Source organism: Nicotiana attenuata, chromosome 10, assembly GCF_001879085.1.
Source record: "Nicotiana attenuata strain UT chromosome 10, NIATTr2, whole genome shotgun sequence".
NCBI classification, from domain to species: domain Eukaryota; kingdom Viridiplantae; phylum Streptophyta; class Magnoliopsida; order Solanales; family Solanaceae; genus Nicotiana; species Nicotiana attenuata.
The window spans coordinates 3,858,673-3,876,428 of NC_031998.1; the positions used below are offsets into that span (position 1 = coordinate 3,858,673).

General features: G+C 38.1%; 3 protein-coding genes across 3 annotated transcripts in view; 1 reads left to right on the top strand and 2 right to left on the bottom strand.

The window, feature by feature from the left end:
- The window catches only part of LOC109233542, a 1,647-nt gene extending 1,170 nt beyond the window's left edge, over window positions 1-477 (bottom strand). The window contains exon 1 of the mRNA XM_019399429.1: window positions 352-477. Coding sequence (XP_019254974.1) covers window positions 352-477 — 126 coding nt within the window. The remainder of the gene's footprint in view (window positions 1-351) is intronic.
- LOC109232921 (elongation factor 2) lies at window positions 3,400-7,653 on the top strand. The gene is made up of 3 exons (XM_019398614.1): window positions 3,400-3,457; window positions 4,571-4,706; window positions 4,993-7,653. The coding sequence occupies exons 2-3, from the start codon at window positions 4,616-4,618 to the stop codon at window positions 7,431-7,433; spliced, it is 2,532 nt and encodes an 843-aa protein (XP_019254159.1). The 5' UTR covers window positions 3,400-3,457; window positions 4,571-4,615; the 3' UTR covers window positions 7,434-7,653.
- Window positions 10,254-17,465, bottom strand: LOC109232922. Its single transcript, XM_019398615.1, has 3 exons — window positions 17,080-17,465; window positions 15,087-16,412; window positions 10,254-11,636 (listed from the first exon to the last, which is right to left on the bottom strand). Exon 2 carries the CDS (start codon window positions 16,408-16,410, stop codon window positions 15,289-15,291), a length of 1,122 nt encoding a protein of 373 aa, XP_019254160.1. The 5' UTR covers window positions 16,411-16,412; window positions 17,080-17,465; the 3' UTR covers window positions 10,254-11,636; window positions 15,087-15,288.

Consider the following 17,756-nt stretch of genomic DNA (forward strand, 5'->3'; position numbering starts at 1 on the left):
CTGTTATTCGTAGGCAAAACTCCGCTAACGGCAAGAACTGATCCCATGAACCTCCAAAGTCAATAACACAGGCGTGGAGCATATCCTCCAAAATCTGAATAGTACGTCCGGATTGTCCGTTTGAGGATGAAATGTTGTGCTCAACTCGACCCGCGTACCCAACTCATGCTGCACTGCTCTCTAGAAATGCGAGGTAAACTGCATGCCTTGGTAAGAAATGATAGACACGGGCACACCATGAAGACGAAAAATCTCCCAGATATAGACCTCTATCAACCGCTCCGAAGAATAGAAAACTGCCACAGGAATGAAATGTGTTGACTTAGTCAGCCTATCCACAATAACCCATACACGGCTCCCAATTGCATTGTGAAGCTGACTAAAGTACCACTCATAGGAATTGTTATTTTCAGATTCTGCTATTCCAAAGGCTAGTGGGAAAATTTGGTTATTTGCATCCTTTGAAAGTGAAATCATTAAAACACCACGAAATTTTGACTTCAAAAAAGTTGCATCAACAGCAATCACTGGTCTACAATGATTCCAACCAGCTATTGATGATCCATATGCATAAAACATATAAAGAAACCTGAAAATACAATATAAAACAAGGTTAACAGAAGTTAAGGACAGGTAGTCCTGAACTTCAGATTACAAGGTTAAAAGTTAAGGACAGTCAGTCCTTAACTTAGAGTTTGAAGTTATAAAGTTAAGGACATGCGGTCCTTAACTTTGATTTCAAAGTTCAAACTTAAGGACCGACAGTCCTTAACTTTGAATTACAAGTTTAAAAGTTAAGGACAGTTATTCCTGAACTTCTGGTTACAACTCAAAAGTTAACAAGGTTAAAGACAGCATGTCCTAAATTTTATAAAACGTACTAATAAACTTTTTTTTGATTGTTTACATGTTGTTGTCGTCCATCTTTATGTTAGTATAAGTTCCCGGGTTTTTACTTGTCATCATATACAAGTATGAAGACAATAATTCATAATTCTCTTCGGGAGTTCCTCTTATTTAAGCGGAAGCATGTTGAATAGCACGCCACGCCTTGTGATATCCAATGTCTAGTCCATGCAATTTTTGCATCTCTGTCATGACAAAAGCTGGTGTAACTTCAAACCTTGGGTCCCGAAGATTGTCGATAATGTAAGCACTAATCAACTTTGAAGTAGCATGCCTTTGATCTGCTTTCATTGTGTTAACAGAGCAGTCATGCTTTTTCTCAATCTTTATTATCTTGAACAGTGTTGAATCTTTAATTCTGAAAGCACGCACACACCAACAACACCTATCATCATTGCATTTCAACGAATATCTTGTTGAGCTTGATCTAACAACCTTGAATTCAAAATGTCCTTTAATTGCTATATTTGAAAAACATTTAATTATACTCTTCTTCTTGTCAAATACTGATCCGACTTTTATTTCTTCCAACGAAGCATTTTCTCTTAATATCGTAGTTGGGGATTCTTTTTGTTTCAAAATTGATCTTCGTCTAGTTAGTTGAGTAGAGGTTTTTTCAGCAACTTCTTCGATTACCGGTGCACTCTCTAAGACTTGAATACCCAAAGCTTGTTCGTTGTCAATCTCTATAATGTTTTGTCCTTCTACTTGAATAGAATTAAATGTTTGAAGCACCTCTTCAGTTATTGGTTGAGCTTCATCCATATCTATTTCCATTATATGTTGGCATTTGTCTTGATTGTCATCTTGAGTTTCTCCGTTGACATGTGTTTGAAGCACCTCTTCAACCATATCTATTTCCATTATCTGTTGGCATTTGTTTTGATTGTCATGTTGAGTTTCTGTGTTGACATGTTCATTGCTTGTTGATCCAAAAACTCTTTCCGAAATATCAACAATGAAACGACAATCCTTGAAGAGTGAATGAGTTTTTAGTAACTCTATACATGTGTGAAGATCTATCTTTGGATACAAGAATTCATTTGCTTGTTCCAAGGTTAATATCAAACCATATCACTGCTTCAAACTTGTGTCTATCCAATTCAATAACCTCAAAGATCTGTTTAATGAAATCTTCAAACCGAATTGACTCAGGTACTAGAACAAGCTTTGTTTAATGATCAAGATATTTATAGTCTTCAGTCCATCTACCATTAAAAGCAACTATAATGCATATTGTTTCCATCCTGCAAGTCAAGAGAATGGGAAACTCAGGACATATTTTATAAAGCAATCCTTGTATAATTAAGAACAGGTACTGTAAGTTCAAGACCAAGTTAAGGACCAAGTGTCCTTAACATTTTAACTTGGAATTCAAAGTTAAGGACTGTCTATCCTTAACTTTTGAACCTGTAATTGAAACTTAAGGACTGCCTGTCCTTAACTTTTGAACTTGGAATTCAAACTTAAGGATTGCCTGTCTTTAACTTTTGAACCTTCAAGTCAAACTTAAGGACTCATGCCCTTAACTTTTCAACCTGTAATTCAAACTTAAGGACTTCTTGTCCTTAACTTTTGAACCTGCAAGTAAAACTTAAGGACTTCCTGTCCTTAACTTTTGAACCTGTAATTCAAACTTAAGGACTTGCTGTCCTTAACTGTTGAACCTGCAAGTAAAACTTAAGTCATGTCCTTAACTTTTCAATCTGTAATTCAAACTTAAGGACAAGTTTTAACTAATAAGTGTAAGTTAAGGACCAAATGTCCTTAACTTTTTCAATTTGAAACACAAACTTCAGGACTTAGTGTCCTTTACTTTTTCAAAATAATTTGCAAAACTATGACAGTATGTCCTTAATATACAGAAGAACATCAACAAAGTTAAGGACATTGTGTCCTTAACTTTTTCAATTCAATTTGCAAAATGAGGACACTATGTCCTTAATATTATGTGCTCAATTTTTATAGAATTATCATAGGAGGCGATGTCGTAACTTTATCAATCCAGAAATTCAAAAAAAAAAAAATCAAATTTCTACTTACTATATAAAAATCAATAGAAATCGGAAAGAGTATAACTATATCGATCTAAACATCAATAGAAACACATAAAAGTATAACTTACTGTAAGTATATGTCGATTTTTGGATGAGAATGTTGAATTTTTGAAATCGGAAGAGAATTTTCTTCAATTTCGAGAATCACAGTGAAGTGCTGCTGCGTTGCTGCTGCGCTGCTGCTGCTGCTCGTTAATGTTTTCGTAGGTATAGGTTATAGCAGAAGGGTATTTTCATCCAGCCAGGTATAAATTTATTAAATCAGTGGCTAAAAACTAAAGACATTTAAAACACTGGCTTTAAAATAAAGACAGGTGCTGTTAGTGGCTATCTGTGCACTTCGCCCCCCAAATAGCCCACCGTTCAAGCCCATAAATCGACTGTGGCCGACCCAGTTAAAATAGTATATAATGTCCTTATAGAAGCAGCAGCACAAGGGATTTTTAGTGCTGCAAAGAGAAGACCTCGCCGCCTCCTTCTCTTCTCTCTGCACTGTAAGGCCTTCATTTTCCATCTCCTTGCATTCTTTCATGTATATTTTTCGTATAATACTTTTTTATGCTAATCGTAGTTTTAGCCTGTTTATTTAGATTAAGTGTTTTATCGATAACTTGTTGTTTTCATTTCCCTTGTATATATAATACTAGTTTCGTTTCTTAAAACCGTTTCTTTTTTAGTTTAAGATTTTGGATCTTAGTTTAAGATTAGGTATAAAACTCGCATCATTGAATTATGTATTGAATAATATGATAACCCAATTGAGTGAAAGAGATGTTGTTTTCTTTTGTAAACTTTTCTAATATTACTTCTTTGCATAGGTATCATGTTATTCATTAAGTATTGAGATTGATAATAAAACATTTTAGGTAGGAGATATACGGTTTAAACAGCTGGAATAACCTGAAATTTGTCACAAATAAGTGATATGTGTTGTGTTGAGATGTCGCCTAATTTATTTTAAGATTTATGTCTACGTCAGATAGGTATATAAATGATAGATGAATCATGGGAGCTTTCATAATATTTGGTTGTTAAATAGGTGCGAATATCTCAATCACTTGTTTGATGTTTTCGGTTTATGTCTTAGGATTTGTATTTTGGTTTATGGCATAACAATTTGGCTGTTGAGTTTTTTCATTTCTGATGAATTCCTGATATACATAAGTCTATATATGTATATGTTTTTGTGTAGATATCTGTGAGAGATAGAGTGTGTGTGTGTTAAAATTGTGTCTAGCTAGTGTCTATAGTTCGCAAGCATGATGGACTCTGATAAACATAGAGCTTCCTTTTAAAAAACTTTATGTTTTCTGGTGTGTCTTTTTAGAATCTATCTTTTGAAATTTTCATGGTTTAGTTATTATTGAACCTTTGAATGTCTGTCTATTTCTTCTATGTGTGTGGATTCTACCTAGTAACAGTTTTGAAACCTTCATGCATATGAGATGTGTTATAGTTCTACCTGTTGTTCCGTTTGGATCTTTTCGATTAGATTGCTGTTTGATAATTGGTGGCTTAGCCACATGGGTCTGATTTTTACAGTAATAAACTATGTTTTGGTGGATCTTTTTGGTTAGTCTAATTTGTGTTGTGGTTTCAAATGTCAGGAACATAAACAATTCTGTAGCTGTTACAGTTAACAAGTATTCAAGATGGTGAAGTTCACAGCTGAAGAGCTTAGAAACATTATGGACTACAAGCATAACATTCGTAATATGTCTGTTATTGCTCATGTGGACCATGGTAAGCAACTGAAATAATTCTGATGATGTTGCTTAGTTATAGTTTTTCTTGAGAAATTTTTTGTTCATGTCGAGTAAGAGAAACTTTATTGCCCACTGATCATCTGGAGTTAATCTTGCCATTAACATCATACTATTATTTATTTTTTGGGTAGTACAGTTTTGCTTAATGGTATTTCATTAGTTTTCTTCTCCAGTTTTCCTGTCCGTCCATAGAACAGATTTGAGGTATTGGTAATAGCATACCATCTCTGGTTCTAATTACCTGATTATCTTTGATCTGACAGGAAAATCTACCCTTACCGACTCTCTGGTGGCGGCTGCTGGTATTATTGCTCAGGAAGTTGCAGGTGATGTCAGAATGACAGATACACGTGCAGATGAAGCTGAGCGTGGTATCACCATCAAGTCCACTGGTATTTCACTATATTATCAGATGACTGATGAATCCTTGAAGAACTTCAAGGGAGAGAGAAATGGGAACGAGTACCTCATCAACCTCATTGATTCACCTGGGCACGTTGACTTCTCATCTGAAGTGACTGCTGCCCTTCGTATTACTGATGGTGCACTTGTTGTGGTTGACTGTGTAGAAGGTGTCTGTGTCCAGACAGAGACTGTGCTCCGTCAGGCCCTCGGTGAAAGGATTCGTCCTGTCTTGACAGTTAACAAGATGGACAGGTGTTTCCTTGAGCTTCAGGTTGATGGAGAGGAGGCTTATCAGACATTTTCCAGGGTTATTGAGAATGCTAATGTTATTATGGCTACATATGAGGATCCCCTTCTCGGTGATGTCCAGGTCTATCCCGAGAAAGGTACTGTTGCTTTCTCTGCTGGATTGCACGGGTGGGCTTTCACTCTCACCAACTTTGCCAAGATGTATGCTTCCAAGTTTGGAGTTGACGAGTCTAAGATGATGGAAAGGCTGTGGGGTGAGAACTTCTTTGACCCTGCCACCAAAAAGTGGACCACCAAAAACACCGGGTCTGCTACATGCAAGCGTGGGTTTGTTCAATTCTGTTATGAGCCAATCAAGCAGATTATTAACACTTGCATGAACGATCAAAAAGATAAGCTCTGGCCAATGTTGCAGAAGCTTGGTGTAACCATGAAATCTGAGGAGAAAGAGTTGATGGGCAAGGCACTGATGAAGCGTGTGATGCAGACCTGGCTTCCTGCAAGTACTGCTCTTCTGGAGATGATGATCTTTCATCTACCATCTCCTTCCACAGCTCAAAGATACCGTGTGGAAAACTTGTACGAGGGACCTCTTGATGATCAATATGCCAACGCCATCAGGAACTGTGACCCAGAAGGGCCACTTATGCTTTATGTATCCAAAATGATTCCAGCATCAGACAAGGGTAGATTCTTTGCTTTTGGTCGTGTGTTTGCTGGTAAGGTTTGCACTGGTATGAAGGTCAGAATCATGGGTCCCAACTATGTACCTGGTGAAAAGAAGGATTTGTATGTTAAGAATGTGCAGAGAACTGTTATTTGGATGGGTAAGAAGCAAGAAACTGTTGAGGATGTCCCTTGTGGTAACACTGTTGCTATGGTCGGTCTTGATCAATTTATTACTAAGAATGCAACATTGACCAATGAGAAGGAAGTCGAGGCCCATCCAATCAGAGCAATGAAGTTTTCTGTCTCACCAGTTGTGCGTGTTGCTGTTCAGTGCAAGCTTGCATCTGACCTTCCCAAGCTTGTTGAAGGGTTGAAGCGTCTGGCTAAGTCTGATCCTATGGTTCTTTGTTCTATTGAAGAGTCTGGAGAGCATATCATTGCTGGTGCTGGAGAACTCCACCTTGAGATCTGCTTAAAGGACTTGCAGGATGATTTCATGGGCGGTGCTGAAATTATAGTGTCTGATCCTGTTGTGTCCTTCCGTGAGACTGTCCTTGAGAAGTCTTGTAGGACTGTGATGAGCAAGTCTCCTAACAAGCATAACCGTTTGTACATGGAAGCTAGACCCTTGGAGGAAGGGCTTGCTGAGGCTATTGATGATGGACGCATTGGCCCTAGGGATGATCCCAAAGTTCGTTCCAAGATCTTGTCTGAGGAGTTTGGTTGGGACAAGGATCTTGCAAAGAAAATTTGGTGCTTTGGTCCAGAGACGACTGGTCCCAACATGGTGGTGGATATGTGTAAGGGAGTTCAGTACCTGAATGAAATTAAGGATTCTGTTGTTGCTGGTTTCCAGTGGGCTTCCAAGGAAGGTGCATTGGCTGAAGAGAACATGAGAGGTATTTGCTTTGAAGTCTGTGATGTTGTTCTGCATGCTGATGCTATTCACAGGGGTGGTGGCCAAGTTATTCCCACTGCTAGGAGGGTTATCTATGCTTCTCAGCTTACCGCCAAGCCCCGGCTGTTGGAGCCGGTTTACCTTGTGGAGATTCAGGCTCCAGAGCAAGCCCTTGGTGGCATCTATGGTGTTCTGAACCAGAAGCGTGGACATGTGTTCGAGGAGATGCAGAGGCCAGGGACCCCTCTTTACAACATCAAGGCATACCTTCCTGTTATCGAGTCGTTTGGATTCTCAGGTACCTTGAGGGCTGCTACATCTGGTCAAGCTTTCCCACAATGTGTGTTCGATCATTGGGACATGATGTCATCTGATCCATTGGATGCTGGTACACAAGCTCATCAACTCGTCCTTGATATCCGCAAGAGGAAGGGTTTGAAGCAGGCAGTGACTCCTCTGTCTGAGTTTGAGGACAAGCTATAAGATGGATTGTTCGAGCTGGCAAAAGATATTTAACCTGCTCAATTGGAGCTTCTATAGTTTTGTTTGCATTTATCTGTTTGGTCATTAATATGAACTTTTTTGTGTCTTAAATTAGGATGCTAGTTTGCAATGTTGTTGCGGGACTTGTTACACCTGACTTTTACGGTGTTAAGAGTGTCATTGCCGTGTTTTATTTAAAAATATCTTTCAGTTTAGATAATTTTCTATTGCTCAGCTAGCTGGTTACCTAACAACTGCAGTTTTGTGGAAGGTGACGATGTCCTTTATTTCCACTGTGAAATAAAATTTCCACAAGTGCTGCAGACCGACTGGTAATTAATTAGCATAAGTAATGTGTGACTTGGAATGCACGAAAAAATCACTAGAATTGAGTAGACAATCACTCCAGGAGTCTTCAACCAACGGAACCTCCAATAGAAGTGTTTTAAGGATTTGATTTGCATAGGATATGATAACTGACAGCAGTATTCTAACCACGGAACAGTATTGACTTTTTATCTTTTTCCTAATAGAAACGCCAAGAAGCAAAGCACATTTTAACCACAGCACAGTAGCAACACTGCGTTGGAATGAGAGTGATTTGTCACACGATTGAAGAAATGACTATTATCCCGCAACTCTTCCTAAAATTTATAGTTTCTCCATTGTTCTCAATTTGCAGATTCTACTTACATCATCCAGATGTGCCTTGACATGAATATGCTAGTTCTCCTGCTTCTCTGTTCAAACCTTCAGTTTGACATTGACTTAGGTATTTGTCCAAAAGAAAACTCTAAGGTAAAAGAGAGCAAGGGTGTGATTGTTCTATTTTCTTGATGTCAAAACTAATCTCACTCCTTCCTGGTGCTCACGTGATGATGTAGTCTACTTTCTATTAAAAACATAAAGGGAATTATTACGATATCCTGCTATTTTTGACTAATTGCATGAGGTAGGGCTGCGTAGGAATAGCAATAGGGCAGGGCAGGACGGTGTGGGTTAAGTTTTCCCCTGCCAAAATTTGCCCTCCCCCTGCCATGCCCCGCCCCGCCTTGCTAATCTTCTTCTTTTACCTTTTTATTTTTATTTTTATTGTCGAAATAAAATATTTTCCCGATTCATTTGTAACTAAGCAAAAATAAAGTATTATATTTATGTTCACAAACACGTCTCTGAAGTCTGAACTATCAACTTGTTAGATCTATATGATTTTTAATGTTACATGTGAGACTCGTTTACGACTAATTATTAAGGCCTCATTTGTTTGCACTTAATGGAGGTCTGACTCTTAATCGTTTAGATCTCAGACATTAAGTGCCTTTATTTTTAAAGTCTGGATCTTAACCATTTAGATCTTCATTATTAAGTGCGTTTTTTTTTTTACTTCACAACCACTTAATGAGTCTGAATAGGTCTGTATGATTAAGATCTATAGCAAAGACTTAAGTTTACTAAGATGCTATCATACACATTTATTACTAATTGCCGTCACAGTCTATCATTATCAACTACTACCACCACCACCACCACCACCATCCTCAACCATAGCCGTCACCACTACCACCAACCACCCCCACCACCATCAGCCCTAACCATAATCACACACTCACCCACCTCAACTACTACAACCAACCAACCCATCACCATCAATAATCATAGTCGGCATTGTCCACCATTATAAACTACCACCAGCACCTTCCTCAATCACAATCACAACCACCACCTATCATTATTAACTATCACCATCCACCACCACCATCCTCTATCATAATCGCAATCGCTACCAATCACCACTAGCTATTGCCTATAATCACCATTTTTAGATTAATTAGTATTTTATTTAAATTTTATGTTTATTAATTTTTAAATAAAGATAAATTTATATATTCAGATGTTAAAAAAAACAAACAGTCTTAATCATTTAGTATTCAGATCTTAATACATATTTTAATATTCGATGTGTATTTAGATTCAGATGTCTTATTCTTTAAAAAAATAAATGAGGCCTAAGTCTCCCTTATTGATTAATGCTTAATGACTTTATTTGTTGCTATAATTTCATATTCATCTGAAATGTTTGTTTTTAACAGGGAGTACAATTTATTTGGTTTAAATGCTAAACCAGTAAAGTCAAATAATGAAAATAGATTAGAATATTAAGTTTGGGATTAACAGAGAATGCTTTTTACCAGAAATTAGATGGAAGATAACTGGAAGCCAATGTTCTTTCTTTTAATTTTTTCTCCGTTTCAAGCAATATTCAGATTTAACATATCTTTGTTCAACGGCATTGTTGGGTATCGTATAAATAGTGATTTGATCTTCATTTAAGTGTTAGTATATAGTATTAGGAGAGCTAATTCTAATTTTAGAAAATTAGAAAGAAGCATTTATAATTTACAGGAACTATTTCAACTGACTCTTAAATTATCAGTTTCTTTCCTTTCATAGTATCAACAGGAAAATCGGAAAGTGTTGCTACCAGTTTCAAGGATAAAAAGAGAAGCATCACAAGAGAAATGGATGACCTATACCCGCCCTGCCCTATTAAGAATTTTCAAAAATCAAATTTTGCCGTGCTCTGCCCCGCCCTGTTAAGTGTTTGCCCTGCCCTGCCCCTCTGCCCCATTGCCATCCCTATTTGCCGTGCCGTGCCCTGCCCCGCCCTGTTAAGTGTTTGCCCTGCCCTGCCCCTCTGCCCCATTCCTGTAAGAGTGTTCACTCATTTTAAGCAGTCGCCAACCATGGAACTGCTAGTTCTGAGAAATATGTAAAACATTAATTTCCCTGATCTTCGACAATGGGGATATCAAAGCTCAATTTATGAACTAGGAGAACTACTCTCTATAACAAGTAATATACTCAAAACATACATGCTACCACACTGTACAAGCCACCGGTTTTACATAGTATCCTACGCTAATTTCACAATTAGCAAAACGAATTGTCATACCCAGCAAATTTCTCTGGTCCAAATTTTTCAAAGACTTAAGAGATAGAGAGAGGATGACTTGCACACACCACTTTTGACATTTTGGGCTCTTGAGCTTCCTTGACCAATCTTAAAAGGGAAAATCTTGATTAGGCAATTAGCATACATCCTGGTAGGTGTATGCTCTTCTCAATCTTCTCCGAACGAAACCATAAATATAAAGACAAGCATTCCCAACCTTATCCTACATGGAACAGCTTTGATCTCTGACGTACGACAAAATGAGAGATGCCCTAACCAATCATGACCAAGAAAATATCATTGCTTAATTAAACACAACCAAACAACAGATGTCCGCCGCCTAACAGTAACTTTAGTGAAGCTTCTAGCTTATTTGGAACCATCAGCAGATGCCAAATACTCTTGTGCAGCCAGTGAAGCAATTTGATCAAGTCCTGCAATCATGTCTACTGCTTTCAGTTTCAGCAGACTAACAGAGCAAATAACTTGTATGCTGCAGTCACTTTCTGATAACCCAGCTTTGCTAGTTCTCATCTGCGCAAATTATGCAGGGACACATACCCTTCCTTTTCCATCCGTATATGCTCCCCAAATCTCTCCCTTTTTTCGGATAACCGAAAAATCGCTCAGAGCCAGCTGGCGCATAGTTCGAAACTCAGGGATAATGTGCCCGACCCTTAAACCTTCACCACTTAAATACCAGGCCTTTGTCTGCAGCAGAGTTCAAACCCGTGACGTGCGCCTAATCCACACGTCACACACTGCACTTTTACCATTAAACGAAAACACTGAAGGCTCCACGAATCTCTCCTTATCCCTTCTCTCTCCTTGAGAGCCCAGAATCTCTGAGGTTCCTAGTAATTTTTAGTAAAAAGAATTACCTCAAAACAGGAATATCCAATTGGTTGTACTGAAGGATCAATTTATAAATATGTAGTAGAAAACTACAGTCCTTTTTCGGCAAATAACAAAGGTAGAGGTCATATTGACTGCAGTAGCTGTGCTCATTAGGATCATGACTGGCTTGAAGACTTTCAAGTAGCTGGAATCATCTAGTTATTTACGCTGCCATACCATCATGCACCCAAAGACGAACAGATGGTGTTATATACCATGAGAAGGTTGTAGTGGTCACTGAACAATGTGCAGCAGAAAGATCAGCAGAAAATCAATCTGTAGGTCTGGACAAATTCCATCATTGATCAGGTTCAACTAAAGCAGGGGTAATTTGTCTTGGAAATCTTAAGAGCCTGAAAAGTTGGACACAACAGTTAGTCTCAAAACAACCAAACACCTGGCTTTTGTATCCGTCAAAACTGTCGAGTAAGAAGAAGAGAGGAAGACATTTTGAGAATGCACAACTTGATTTCTCTCTGATGCTACTTGGGATAATGTGTACACATGTTCTAAACAATGCACAAATTACCAGATTAAAATCTCCCTAATTGATTATAACAGATATATTGTGCTCCCTGATCTAAGTCCTTAATTACATAATATTAACAAATTTTGACAAAAATTATTTAGAGAAACAAAAAAAAAAAATGAAAGCCACAATGTAAGTATTAATCATCAAGCAGGAAATGGGACCAAAATAATCTAGTTCAAGTTTAAACACCAAGTGAGTAATTAAAATAAGAAACTCTCTAAGAAAACAAATCAAAAGACCAAACTGCCTTCTCGTAAGAGGTACTACTTAATCCCATGTTTGTCTTCAACTGGTCTAGTAGAAAAGTGGCAGATTAGAAAATGCAGTATCTGGGACTGAGCGAATTTCTGCCAGAGTAACACACCAACCCAACCCCTCCTCGGTCTACATTTGCATTTGCTTGGTCCCACGGACAAGTGGTAGATTGGAGACACACGTTCCGGAATCAGGACGAATTTTCTCCACATTAATACCCCCACCCAACTTCATAGAAAAATATTACTCCCCCATCCCATTAAGTGTGAGGTTTTTGACCGAGCCCGGAGTTTAAGAAAGGAAGACTTTTGAACCATATGGTTTTAAACTTGCCATGAGATTAGTGTGGCTAAAAAATCATGTCATTAGGAGTAAAATGGGAAAATTAAAGTTAAGTTGCAATTAGATATAGAAAGGTGTCAATTCGGAAGAAAAGAAAGGCGTCATTCTTTTCAGAACAGATTAAAATGTAAGTGCATCACATAAAATGGAGAGGGAGTAACATATTTTTGTGTGTGCTTGTGCGCGTGTGTTCCTTGAACATCATTGTTGGAAGGCATTCTAGACTGAAAGCGCCAAAAGATGGAGACTTGTAGGAGTTCAAAAGACAAACCATAGTGATCTAAAGGGATTTAGACCTCTTAGTCTTGTTGATAGTTTCTATAAGATAATTGCAAAGCTCCCAACTGAAAGATAAAAAAGGATGTTTTCAAACAGTGGCATTTATTAAAGGGAGGACAATTATGGATCCGGTGCTCATAGCAAATGAATGGGGAAAAGAACTGGGTATAATATAATGTGCAAAGTCGACATTGAAAAAACATATGACTATGTAAGCTGAGGGTTTCTTGCTCAAAAACTCTCTGAAACGGAATTTGGAAGGAAATAGTTAAACTGGATAAGACATCGAATCAGCACATTCAAACTCTCTATTCTCGTCAATGAGACACCTGAAGGCTTTTTTTTGTCACGAAAAGGGGTATCAGCCAAGGGGACCCTCTCTCCACTTTCTTTTTCATATTAGTAATGGAGACACTCAGGACAACTGTATAGGAAGGATGGATAAAGAGTTTCAATGTATAGAGGACATCAAAACAATCTGAGCAACTCTAACTTGAAGAAGCTGATTTTACCAGTGTTTGAGCCTGGCGTTGGCTGGGGGGGGGGGAAGGAAAGCTTCTTCCGGTCATGAATTCCAAAACATGGAGGAATTAGCAAATACTTTGGATTGCAGAATAGAAAGTTTACCAACTACATATCTGGGCCTTCCTCTTGGAGCAAAACACAGGTCAGATGCAATATGACATGGGGTGATGGAAAAAAGTGAGAAAAGGCTAACTAGTTGGAAGAGACAATATTGTCATTGGGAGGTCATTTCATTCGAATCAACAGTATTTTGAACTCTATTCATACATATGTCTTTATTTCCCATGCCTGTCAAGGTGGAAAATAGGATTGATAGACTGAGAATCAAGAATAAAAGAGCAAATCATCTAGTTAAGTTGAGTATTGCGTGCATAAAGAAAGAGGATGAGGAATGGGAATAAAAAACTTAAGAGTATAGAATAAGAACATCGTCATGAAGTGGCTATGGAGATTTACTTTTGATGAAGAAACTCTATGGAGAACAATGATCAAGGAGAATATCGGGCTATCAAATGAATGGAGTACAAACCTGAGATCTGAACCACATAGGATGTGGAAATGTATCAGATCACGGTGGCCGCTCTTTGCTGAAAACATTGTGTACAGAGTTGGAAATGGGACAAATGCTTCTCTCTGGTACGACAATTGGTTAGCACATTCTCCTCTAAAAGAACAATACCCAATATTGTTTATCGGGCACAAGATACTAATCTTAGTCTGGGAAAAAGTAAAGGACCACATTGATTGCCATGTTTAGAAGGAACTTCAATAGTTCAATGATCGGGAAATAAGAAGCATGACAATTTTCTTCAATGTCTTGGGCCCCTCCCGAGGTTTCTCTGATGGATCAGACCAGCTGTCTTGCAAAGCAGAAAACAAAGGAATCTTCACAGTCAAATCAATTCAGTTCTGATGAGAGGACCAGACCAGATTGGCCGAATCTAAAGCACTCTATAAACTGGCTTCCTAGTGTGCTTGGTTGCTCAGGAAGCTTGCCTGACTCAAGAAAACTTGCAAAGAAGAGGTTATCAACTCAGCATAAGGTGCTACATGTGTGGAGAAAAAGCTGAAAGTGCCAATCATTTGTTTCTACATTGCTCTACAGCCTTACACAGATCTGACATCTATTTGCGAATATTATGGAACTGGCATGAGTCTTTTCTCTGAGCTGCTAGAATGTTGGAACAACAAATGTAGGAACAAGGGTTTGAGAAAAAAGTTGGCCCACTATTCCAGCATGTATATTGTGAAATTTGCGGAAAGAAAGAAATAGAAGGTATTTTGAAGGGAAGATTAACTCAATCATGAAGATCAAAGCTGTGTTGGTGTAATTTGAAACATGTAAATGATGCTGAAACACTATTAGATTGTGCTGGCTCCTAATAAGTTGAGCCGGGGACCCTCTTTTTTGCTTTTCATATGTCCATCACTCACAGCACCATCTCAGTGCTGCTGAAATCAATAAAAATTACCATTGCTGATGACAAAAAAGCGTGAAAATAATAAGCAGGAAAAATCATACGAAGATGAAAAGAAGTTGCATTTCATTTATTTTATTTTTTATAAGTAATCATAACTTTTATTGATGAAAAGAAGTTGCATTAACGCCTTTTCAATTCCACTGAAGATTCAAACATGAAAAGGAAACAAGAGAGCCATAGCCTTACAAGTTGCAAATATTTGGATGAAATGAAGGGGAATATATCAAGATCAAATCAAAGAAAAACCAACCCCATAACATCAAATTGACTAATCCAAACTACACGCAAAAAAGTAAGGTAGGGGTGGAACAATCGCAGGAGGAAAGGTGCCACTTGTTACACCCTCACATGAGTAGTTTAAGTAAAACTGTTGCATTGCGGTGCATCACCTGATAAGATTTGTGCTTGGTCAGTCCCATGTGCCAGTCATTTGCTCCCTGGATAGTTTTAGTTCCAGTTCTGCTAAACCATCTACTTCAATGAATTATTTCCTGAAACAATTTAATTTCCAATGCGCATTCCATGTTGAAATGACACATGAAATGGGAAAAGCGATTTGGTAGTTCTCCTACATTTACAGGTCGGCCACTGCTACAATTGAGGAACTGAGAAGAATAAGCATCCATTTTCCCAGCGTAGTCTGATCTCTATTCCAACCTGGAGTTTTTTCCCTCTAATGATTTTTCCCCATTTTCCAATGAGATTATAGTAACTTCCCCGCCATCTTAACTTCATCAAATAAGGATCACCAGTGTCATCATCTCGAGCATTAATATTTATCTGATGTTCATTTCTCAGTTGTTCTCGAGCTTGCTGTGACCAGTAAAACAGAATATGATCTTCAACAGCCTTGCCGGGCAAAGTAAGAAACGGATGATTGGTATCCACATCAGACAATGTAAGTGCCTTCTTAATAGGCCAATTATCCATCCCCGAAGCCGTGGCAACGTACCGCTCCTGAGGAACTGAGAAGAACAAGCATTCATTTGCCCAGCGCAACCTGATCTCTTTCCCAACACCAAGTCCCTTCTGCCGAATTATTGTTCCCCATTTCCCAATAAGGTTATAGTAATTCCCCCTCCACTTAAATTTCATTATATAACCTTCGCCGGTATCATAATCTCGGGCATTTACATTCACAGGCTCCTCCTTTCTCAGTTGTTCTTGTTGCTGAGCTGTCCAATGCACAAGAATATGATCCTCAACTAACCGACGGGGCAGAGGGAGAAATGGATGATTAGTGTCCACATCAGAGAGTGTCAAGATCTTCTTAATGGGCCAGTGGTCCTGCACCACGGGTGCTGCCACCATCCGAATTGGTGGGACTGCAACGATCTGCTGCTGCGGGACCGAGAAGTGTAAGCACCCATTTTCCCAACGTACTTTAATCTCCTGCCCAACATCAAGTCCTTTCCCTCGCACGACTCTGCCCCACTTACCAATAAGATTGTAATAGCTTCCCCGCCATTTCAACTTCATCACATACATCTCACCTGTATCATCATCTCGGGCATTAAAATCTACTTGGCCTTGGGCTCTCAAATGCTCCTGTTGTTGTGTTGTCATATGCAATACAATGTGGTTCTCTACTTGTTGCCGAGACAAAGTGAGGAATGGATGAGTGATATCTACATCAGACAATGTGAGAGCCTTCTTGATAGGCCAAAGATCCTGTATTTGGGGTACAGCACTATAGTACGCTGCTCTTTTCATTTCTGCAACAACCATTGATAAGAATCAATTTACGGGGTTCATAAATGTTATAAAATAACCAACAACAATACCAAAACATCTCAATCAATTATGCCTCCCAAACTAGTTATAGGGTCAGTCAATGAATTCAGAGGATTTAGACTACTTTTACAGTGGTAGTTAGCCCACCACACCCTCCTTTATTCGGACTTGCGCCCTCAACATTTAAACCATTATGTAGCAAGATTCCAACATGTATTATACTAATGACTAATCATCTTGTACCAAAGGTTTAAAACATAACCAAACATCCTTGGTATACAGAACCCGAAAAGCGATGTTTGTGTTTCAAACTAGAAAAGCACACTACTTTCACATTAATTAACCACAAAAGTGAAGAGACCAGACGTAATAATCAACACCAAAACCTAGTACCACAAGTACTACTACTACTACCACTAAGCCTCAATTTTGAACATATAAATCCTCAATACCCCAATTCTGTACCAAGTCACCTATCAATAATACACATGCCCAAATAAAAGTATGAAAATCTAGAAAGTCAACGATAAAATAGAGCATGCAGAAGAATCTTATTTTGCTACATTAATAACGGCATCAGCTCTGATACTCTGACCCAGAAAGGGGTTTGGAATAATAAAAAACAAAGGTGAATTATGGGGTTCTTACTTGTTGAAAACTAAGGAGTATGTTTTTGAAAACAGATCGAGAGAAGTTGAGTGGTAGCTATGGGTTAAGAAGTGTGTGTATATATAATAATGGGAAAGTGAATATTGGATCAATCACAAGGGTTTGGAGGGCCAACAAGAAGGAGAATGATGAACAAAAACACATTTTCTGAGGAGGAAAAGCATGTGAAGAGGAGGGGTTTCAATTGGGGCAAAAATAATGCAAATTGTCATGTCTTTTTTACCACAGAGATAGAGAATGATGATTGAGCAGGTGCTGATGCTTTTTGTGTGAAGAAGAAACAAGAAAATGAGGGTCAAGTTGAGAAATTGGGAGAGCCAATTGGTGTGATTTTAGGTTTTTTCACTTCTCTACCCAACATACGCTCCAACTATAGTCAAGTTTTTTTCCTTCTTTAAACAAAGATAAATTATTATTATTATTACACTATTACATTTAGTTACAATTTATGTGACATTTTTTTTATTAATTCATCTAAAAAGGAATAATATACTCTATATTGGAAAATAATTTAAACTTTACACACACATGTGTGTGTGCGTTATGACATGTGTAAGACCAAAATTTTTAAATATAGTCCTTTTTTTTTTTAAATTGTGGCGAACTAAACTATGTTACATAAATTGAAACTAAAATAGTAATTTTTACTATTATTA